General features: G+C 43.1%; 2 protein-coding genes across 7 annotated transcripts; one reads left to right on the forward strand and one right to left on the reverse strand.

Moving 5' to 3' along the window:
• Nucleotides 1-46: 46 nt before the first annotated feature.
• On the reverse strand, nucleotides 47-6,184 carry dusp11 (dual specificity phosphatase 11 (RNA/RNP complex 1-interacting)). 5 transcript variants are annotated; one of them, XM_077019914.1, is made up of 11 exons: nucleotides 3,788-3,902; nucleotides 3,314-3,413; nucleotides 3,107-3,182; nucleotides 2,894-3,025; nucleotides 2,486-2,609; nucleotides 2,232-2,292; nucleotides 2,075-2,121; nucleotides 1,902-1,977; nucleotides 1,644-1,811; nucleotides 1,212-1,512; nucleotides 47-577 (listed from the first exon to the last, which is right to left on the reverse strand). In XM_077019914.1, exons 2-10 carry the CDS (start codon nucleotides 3,394-3,396, stop codon nucleotides 1,215-1,217), a joined length of 1,065 nt encoding a protein of 354 aa, XP_076876029.1. In that variant the 5' UTR covers nucleotides 3,397-3,413; nucleotides 3,788-3,902; the 3' UTR covers nucleotides 47-577; nucleotides 1,212-1,214. The 5 variants fall into 5 exon arrangements, with proteins under 5 accessions (XP_076876029.1, XP_076876027.1, XP_076876025.1 ...); XM_077019912.1 differs by lacking the exon at nucleotides 3,788-3,902 and adding an exon at nucleotides 5,572-6,184 and having other exon boundaries at nucleotides 47-1,512; XM_077019910.1 differs by having other exon boundaries at nucleotides 47-1,512.
• On the forward strand, nucleotides 5,065-7,627 carry LOC143525692 (caspase-3-like). Of its 2 annotated transcripts, none has more exons than XM_077019917.1 (4): nucleotides 5,065-5,684; nucleotides 6,504-6,667; nucleotides 6,860-6,989; nucleotides 7,088-7,627. In XM_077019917.1, exons 1-4 carry the CDS (start codon nucleotides 5,504-5,506, stop codon nucleotides 7,390-7,392), a joined length of 780 nt encoding a protein of 259 aa, XP_076876032.1. In that variant the 5' UTR covers nucleotides 5,065-5,503; the 3' UTR covers nucleotides 7,393-7,627. The 2 variants fall into 2 exon arrangements, with proteins under 2 accessions (XP_076876032.1, XP_076876033.1); XM_077019918.1 differs by lacking the exon at nucleotides 5,065-5,684 and adding an exon at nucleotides 6,231-6,291.
• Nucleotides 7,628-7,938: the final 311 nt, after the last annotated feature.

The following is a 7,938-nucleotide window of genomic DNA, read 5'->3' on the forward strand; positions in this document are numbered from 1 at the left end:
ACTGCCAACTACAGGCGGACAACAGTACTACATAAAATATGGAGAATAGAGTAGCAAACGTCGCACCAGATAATGGTCAAAACTAATTTTGAGTCAAAGGCTAAATAAAATAAAAATAAAATAAATAAAAACGAAATAAAAAGCTGTTTCGTACGTTTTCGTGTAAGATAACATGGGGATTAAGAGGAATTAACAGAAAAGGCAAGCACATGTTCCTTGACAAGTCTTATAGATGCATTGTTAGGTTCACATAAGTAAAAATCTCATTAAAAAGGCCAGCAGATCTGCTAGTGGATACACCTAATACTGTTTGTTATACACTATATCTAGTGTTTTACAGACCCGACATAAGGGTGACAATCGATGGCAGGTTCCATAATCTAAACATGTACAATATAGTAAAGCATGCAATACATGACCAGAGCACCTTTTATTTAGTTGAATATTATATAATAAAAAATAGCTGGGGGTGTCATCCAAACAAAGTAACCAACACTAAACTTCTGTGGAGGACAGGAGGCCCATTTCCTCTGATTCAAAGACTTTTATCATGGTGGGGGGACAAAGACAATGGTTACTGTAACAGAAGAAAAGTCAGTACTCTTAGTGACAGAGTTGAACACAATGTAAGTAACATTATCAGAGGAGGAACGAGACTCTTCCGTGGTACTACAAACCATTTCACATTTCATACTTTCTAATAGGTACACACAATCCATTTAAGCTGACATTTCCAATATGAGGATCATCCATGCCTTTCCTCACATTTCCCTCATGTGCTGTGAACACCCTGCCCAACCTCACACATATTTTCCTTGTGTGCTGTGAACACGCTTACCCAACCCCACACCCTTGAAGGAGGCTTTGATGAATCACGGCACTTACGTGATGGCATTAGGGCAACCAAATGTAGACAGATCACATGGTTTTATTACAGCAGTTTGTCAGTGGTATTTTGTTTCTATAGTGCATCCCTATTCCTCATATTTTATAAAAGCCTAGATATGGTTGTTAAAATAATTAATAAAATGCTCTTACTGTCAACTAAAATGTCCATTAGACAAATTTTTAATCTTATATCATTGTCCTGAGCCTGTATATATAGTGTCAAGCCTTCTTCTGGAAGGACGCCGTAATGTGAAGAACTTCATGCTAACCGGGCATGGCTCATTTGACAGTGCTGACCGGAACACGGCTTTGCTAAAACGCACCCATCAGATCTGTTTCCTGAACGTTTTCCTATGTTTGTGCCGGGGCTTTGTGGGATGCTCCTGGCTCCTCCCTTGGCCCTCCGGGTCGAACACTGAGGAACCTCTCCATTGATCCCCGAAGGTGTAACGTGGCATCTGGGTGGGGTAGGGTGGGGGAGCAGGGTATCGGCTGCCTCTAAAACCCTGCTGGACCTGCCTCCGGGACCACTGGCCCTGCAAGGGCGGAGGGAATGGCGGAAAGGGCAGAAGGCCTGGTGGACTGTGTCTCACCTGGGGGTTCACGCCCCTCTGATGAAATGCTCTGAGGAACAGAAAGGAACACTGATCATGTGAACATCTCTGAAAACATTCAGATAGATACACTAATGTTAATGTCACACTCGACTCCATGCAGTGCAACCTACAAATTAACAGCCATGGAGGAAAACATACACGAAATGGTTTTGGTAGTGCATGTGTTCTGGATGTGGTCCTCTGTTGAAAGAAAAGTGGGGCTGTGGGTGTAGCTGTGGGTGTGGGCTCTCCACTGAGGAGTAGGGTGGGCCTGATATGGCTCCGCCCTGAACAGGTTCCTGGTCAGGTTCCTCCATGCCTTCATTGCTAGAGGAGAGGAGAAGAGTTTGAAAGCATTGCACATAATCGGGAAAACCACCACACAGCCACACGTGAGGAGACCAAGTGTGAGAGAACCTGCGTTTTGGACCAGTTTGCAGATCATCCAGGTAGTTCTGTCTCTCTATGCAGTGCCCACGGGATGTGTTAAACACTGCAGCATATCCAAGAGACGGCACAATGAAAGCCAATCAACTTTACCAAGTGTCAGTAAAGAGCAAAAGACATTAACAGAGTTCTGATGTACTTACAATCAATGGCCTCACGAGGCTCCACACCATCTACATCAATCAGGTATCTATGATACAAAATGCAAGAAAGCTGGATATGGTGTTAAAAACAAGGAAAGACAAGACCCGGAAAAAAATCTGCCCCCACACAAAATACATGACACACACAAACACCTACCTGCAGACAAGATAGCCAGTTCGATTTAACCCATGCGTGCAATGAACCCCAATGAGTTTGTCTGTAAACAACACAATAGGGCTTATTATGGCATGCGTCCTGTTTGCATGTATTCCTAGAGCATCCTCCTTGCAAAGCCTTGGACTTCATATTCCCACAGCATGGAGACGAAGGCCGTTCCTCATTCTCCCACACGTTCCTTTGCCAAATAACCACAACAATGATTGTGGGGAAGGTCTGTGGCTTCTGCTCACCATTGTTCTCATTATCATGCAGAAACCTGCGCACTGCCTTTTTGAAACTCAGAATGGTGTCATCACTCGGTACTTCATGTCCTGCTGTAAATATCTTCAGGTAGTGTAACGTGTCGGGTAAGTCCTGTGACGAGCAAACACATGTTTTAAAAGGCCTGCGATGAAGAGAAAGTGTGAGAACATTGATCAAGCTGCCGAGATAACAGACCCATACAGACGATCACATGCAGCAGAAACTGAAAGAGAAATCATGGTGTCCACTGAAGTAGTGTGTGAGGGTTTTTTGTCCTGTATGTGTGTACCAAAATGATATATTTTTTCCATTTATTATCATTTTTACATTAAATAAACAAAATGTAATGTTTGTCTGAGGTATGAAAGATGTCTCAGTGCAGAGAGGCGACCCACATGAGGTTGGTAGTAGCGTGTGGTGAAGGTAAGGTCAATAACCAGACCCAACTGCTGACCCTCTTTCTCCAAGACATGTAACAGGTCAAAAGGTCCAAAGGCGTCCGACTGACTTAAACGATTTCTCAGCGACTTGAAATGAGAGCACTCGTGTAAGTTTACCGGACATCACAACACAGCCGAAGAAAAGATAACTTGGTGAGTTTAGTATACCTGTTTTAAAGGAACCTTAAAGGCAACAAAGCGCGTGCCGGGGATCCGTTTACCCACAGCTGTGTAATCAGTCCATCTAAGGGGACATGGGTCTGACTAACAAAGACTTTTCAACATTCGCAGTATTTGAAGTGTTAACTGTTTGGGCGCTGCAATATAGCTTAGTTAACCGAGTAGTGCTAAGTTAGCTGGCATAGGCTAACGTACCTGTCAGGGATTGCATTTTTCTTTTTCGGAGGCATAATCTTCAAAGTAGCAGACACCAGCGTAGGTAGACGTCGCAGGGTCATATGCCTAGAATAAGACACTGCAAAACATAACTAGATCAACTTTAGAGGCTAACAATAACATTGTTTACACTAGAAGGGAAAACACTTGATGCGGTTAGATTAATGAAAACAGAAGTTTAACAACTTACGTTAAGAAACCACTGTGTATAGTTATTTCCACGAAATAATAACACAATCTGAGTGTTGCCTTGTTACGAAGGAATACAGACACAACAGTACATATCCAGCTAAGCTAGCTAGCTAACCCTAGCATATCTAATTCAATTTAAACTAAGTGTGGATCAGCAACATTGACATTTGCTCATTACGCATGATTATTCCATGTTTAAAATGAAATCGCAAAATGAAGTAATTATAGACTGGGCATAACATGTTTTTACTAGCAGATTACCGTAGCCGGTGTGGGGAACCTCGACTTCCACGTTACAGGCGGAGGTATGTGCGCGTGTCAGTTACGTCATTCACCCAAAGGACAGGGCGAGAAATCTTTATCGCCCCCTACTGGCACGTTCGTGCTACAACCTACGGGTCTGACGCACTGTGCAGAAACATTAGAGCTTAAACTCTTGAGCTAAACAGCTGATTCAGATTCAACATAAAGTTGACACAAGTCTTTAAACCTTTAATACATATTATATATGACAATGTAACTGTTTGTAAATGTTTAATATCACAATGTTGAATATCATATATTACAATGTCTAATACGTATTTAATAATGTTTGTGTGTGTTGAAAAGCAGTGTAAACACATTTTGGAATAAATTAAGTCCATGTTTAAATGAATGAACAATTTATATAAATTTTATTCCAATGGCCAAATAGTTAAAGCACGTAGGAGGAGACATGTTTACTTCTGATCGTGAGTCGGAACGTCTTCAGCATTAATATTTATTTCCACGTGTACTGTGTGCTTTACTTTACCGTATTTAGTCAGCTTTGGCCAAACTCAAACCAAACGTTTCTTGTAAGTGGAGACCGGTTGGTCCGTGGTCATTAAAGCATTCCCACCCCCTCCACTGCACTATTGCAAGGCAGTTTTGAGGAACCATTTTTTTCTTTACAGGGGGACACATTTTCACTTATCCAACATAAGTGTTGCATGTAGGTTTATTTAAGAGTAGATTTATTTTCATTAATATTCCAGCTGTATAGAATATTCATACGTTTTCATTGTTGTTTTATTTACATTGTTATTCCAGTCAATTGTTATTGTTATTCAGATATATGCAAGTACAATAGAAAAACGCTTCTCCCAGACCATGGTGCAACAAAACAGAACACAAATGTAAACAATAAACATTAAATACAACAATAAATACGAAAACACAGTAAACCGATCAGTACACAGCAGCGAATAATCATATTTCAGGATCATATTATATAGCCATATTATATCAGGCCTATATATAAATTATATAGCTAGAACGCAGATCCCTTCCCCGGCTGTCACCTTTAATGTCTGAGTGTTTAAGTTTTCTTTTTTTTATGCTTCATTTTCCATTGATTGCTTCAGTATTGTTTCAGCTGATAATTGTTTTCAGTAAAATGATGAAATGAATTAATAATAATAATAATAATAATAATAATAATATAGGTTTTGCTTGTTATTATAGAACATATTCCGTATATTGCTACTCAAAGTTAATGTCATGTTTTATGTTTCTCAGCTGTCGTCAACGGATTTATAACGAATTCATTTCAGTTAGCACAGCAAGCGGTTAGCAGCGATTAGAGCGGAGTTTTCTCCGCCAGCGACCAGACCATATGTCTATATAATCTGGACGTTGACACAGGGCGCTTGTTACACAACCAAGGCGATATCACAGCGCGTGATCTATGTAAATGGTCCCATAAAGGCAGAGTGAAACAGGTGTGAGACAGGTGTGTTTCTTACTCATTTATATACCACACCGGTGCTGGGACCCGAAAGCAGAGCAGATTACTACAACCCAACCAACAGAGCTGCTCTTTGAAACTACTCTAAATTTGTGCCTATATTTGATTCTGAATAAGTTTTTTGCCAGCTTATATATTTTTTTACTCTTTTAATGTAAAATTTCATTTACAACATTAAACAGTCTATTAAATTAATATCCAAATACAAGATGTGCAACCGGGCGCTTATCGTGTCGGTGGCGAGCTTTTATCCGGGAGCGGGGCTAGACAAACGTACCGGCTGTAACCGGGATGCGCGACGACTGCACCGTGTGCTGAGCAAACTGGGCTTCTCCGTCAAGATCCTGAATGACCTAGAAGCGGAGGAGATCTACGAGGCATTTAAAACAGGTACACCAGCTTCCACACACTGATATATGGCCCGTTGTCACTGTATTAGAAACACCTGCCTTGTATAAATCTACTGGCATGGCTACAGCTGGGTGATTTTAGGCAGGACCACACCTGACAGGTTATTATTAGGCAGTGGACCGTTCTCAGCATTCTCACTATTTGCAGTGATATAGTGAGAGTTGTTGAGCTGATGTGTCCACTATATTCGTAATCTGGTTGCGGTAGTTTTTTGGCTTGTAGCGGCAGGGCAAAACCACAGTAGCAACATTGGTACACCATACCAGACATATGAAGCTGTAAGCTTTTATCATCCTGTCCTGTAACCTTCTGCTCGTGTTAAGAGTGAAGACACTGCTAGATCAGAGGTGTCAATTCCAGGTTCAGAAAGTAAAAGTCCTCACCAGGATTTTGCTCAAGCTTGCTAGATTTTCTAATTAGTGCAATCCAGGCAAAATTAGTGAAATCAACACAATCCAGGAAGCCTGAGCAAAATCCTGGTGGACTTTTACTTTCTGAACCTGGAACTGACCCCTCTGGATAAAGTCAGTAGTCAAAGTGTGTTTCCTAATGAGCGGTTTTAATGCACCCATACAAAGAGCTGCACGTACGAGTTGCGTTCAATAATAGTGGAAAATACAAACTATTTGATTAGATACTTTATTCTAGTGAATGTAAAATAAAAACCAGATACCTTTTCGTGTAGACAGTGCAGCTGGCATTGTTTATCACACAGACTATTTTTTCTCTGCTGTTTGTATTAATAAAATTTGGGTTTGTATGTCAACGCTTTAAGTGACTTTGTCTTTGCGTCGGCAGAAAGCGAGAATGCTGTCGAGAGCTGTTTTGTGGGTGTGATATCAAGCCACGGTGAGGAGGGCATCGTTTTCGGAGCAGACGGACGTCCTGTCCACCTCGGCCGCATATACAGCTACTTCGGAGGTGTGCAGATGGCCGGCAAGAACAAGCTGTTTCTCATCCAGGTGAGAGCTGCCTCCACACCACCTCCACAGAGAGGGCGTAACCCAACCCTCCGCCTTCACAGGAACATGCAGGAAGTTATATTGCCATCAAGATTAGATGATGCATGATTAGATAATGGCGCGATTGTGTCGTCTGTGTGTTCAGTAGTCAATGGGTGACTTATCTTATGCACGTGTGTGTATTTTTTTGAGGCATGTCGAGGGAACGATTTGGACGATGGGGTTCAGATGGTTGAAACCGACGGTTTGTCTGAAGACAGCAGTCTGTCAGAGTGTCTCTCAGTGCCCCCCGACACTGTGGCCGTGTACGCCACACCGCCCGGTAAGGCTCCACACGCCCCAATCATTGGGCAGCTTCACTGCCATTTTAGGTCAACTGTTTGCCCTGGAAGCTCTTCAGTGCTGTGTCGTGTGTGCCAGGTTACAGTGCCTTCCTGCACCCGACGGGCTCCGTCTTCATCCAGACCTTCTGTGAGCTGCTGGAGGAGGGAGGGGCAGAGCTGGAGGTCACGCGCCTCCTCACCCGCCTCAACTACCACATCGCACACTACTTTCAGGCCAGAGGCAAAACGCTGGCAGGCAAGAAAGAAATGCCCTGCTTTGTCAGCCGCCTGACCACAGACTTTTACCCCTTTGTGGACACCAGAAAGAGACGGGAAGGTGAAGCGTCTGCCCCAGCGCCGCTGTGCCAGTCTCTCAGAGCTCGGACAAGCTCTGTTGGCTGATCCCCATGGTGGTGTCCACCTCGTGAGACACACCTCTAAGGTAAACTGGCTCAGAACATCCAGTGACGTGCAGAAATGAGCAGCAGGATGTTCACCACGCGTCGGGAAACTCCCCAGGGTTTTGGGATTTTTGGTGCTTGTTACTGCTGGCTTACTTCCAGTTCCATTATACAGCTGAAGACTGAGGAAACTGTTGGCATCACTGTGAAAATAAAAAAAAAATGTACATCCGTCACAGTTGAGTGCTTATTGCTTCCGAACACGGAACTGATGTTCGCTCCTTTATGTGCACACACATGAAGGGTGCTGCTGATAGTGTTATCATTTAGCCTTTCACCTGAACACCACAGCGCAAAGTCCTGCTGACGCAGGACGAAAGTCAAAGAAAGATACAAGATGGCATCAGGTGCAGTTAAGATCGCTTCCTGTCCAGGAAATCAGACCCACTGTATTTCCCAGCTGCAGCAGGTCACCGTGCTGAGGGCAGACGAGGGCGTTTCGCAGACGAGGGCGTTTCGCAGACGAGTAGAACAGCAGGTGAGTGTC

The sequence above is a fragment of the Brachyhypopomus gauderio genome, chromosome 10 (genome assembly GCF_052324685.1).
Source record: "Brachyhypopomus gauderio isolate BG-103 chromosome 10, BGAUD_0.2, whole genome shotgun sequence".
NCBI classification, from domain to species: domain Eukaryota; kingdom Metazoa; phylum Chordata; class Actinopteri; order Gymnotiformes; family Hypopomidae; genus Brachyhypopomus; species Brachyhypopomus gauderio.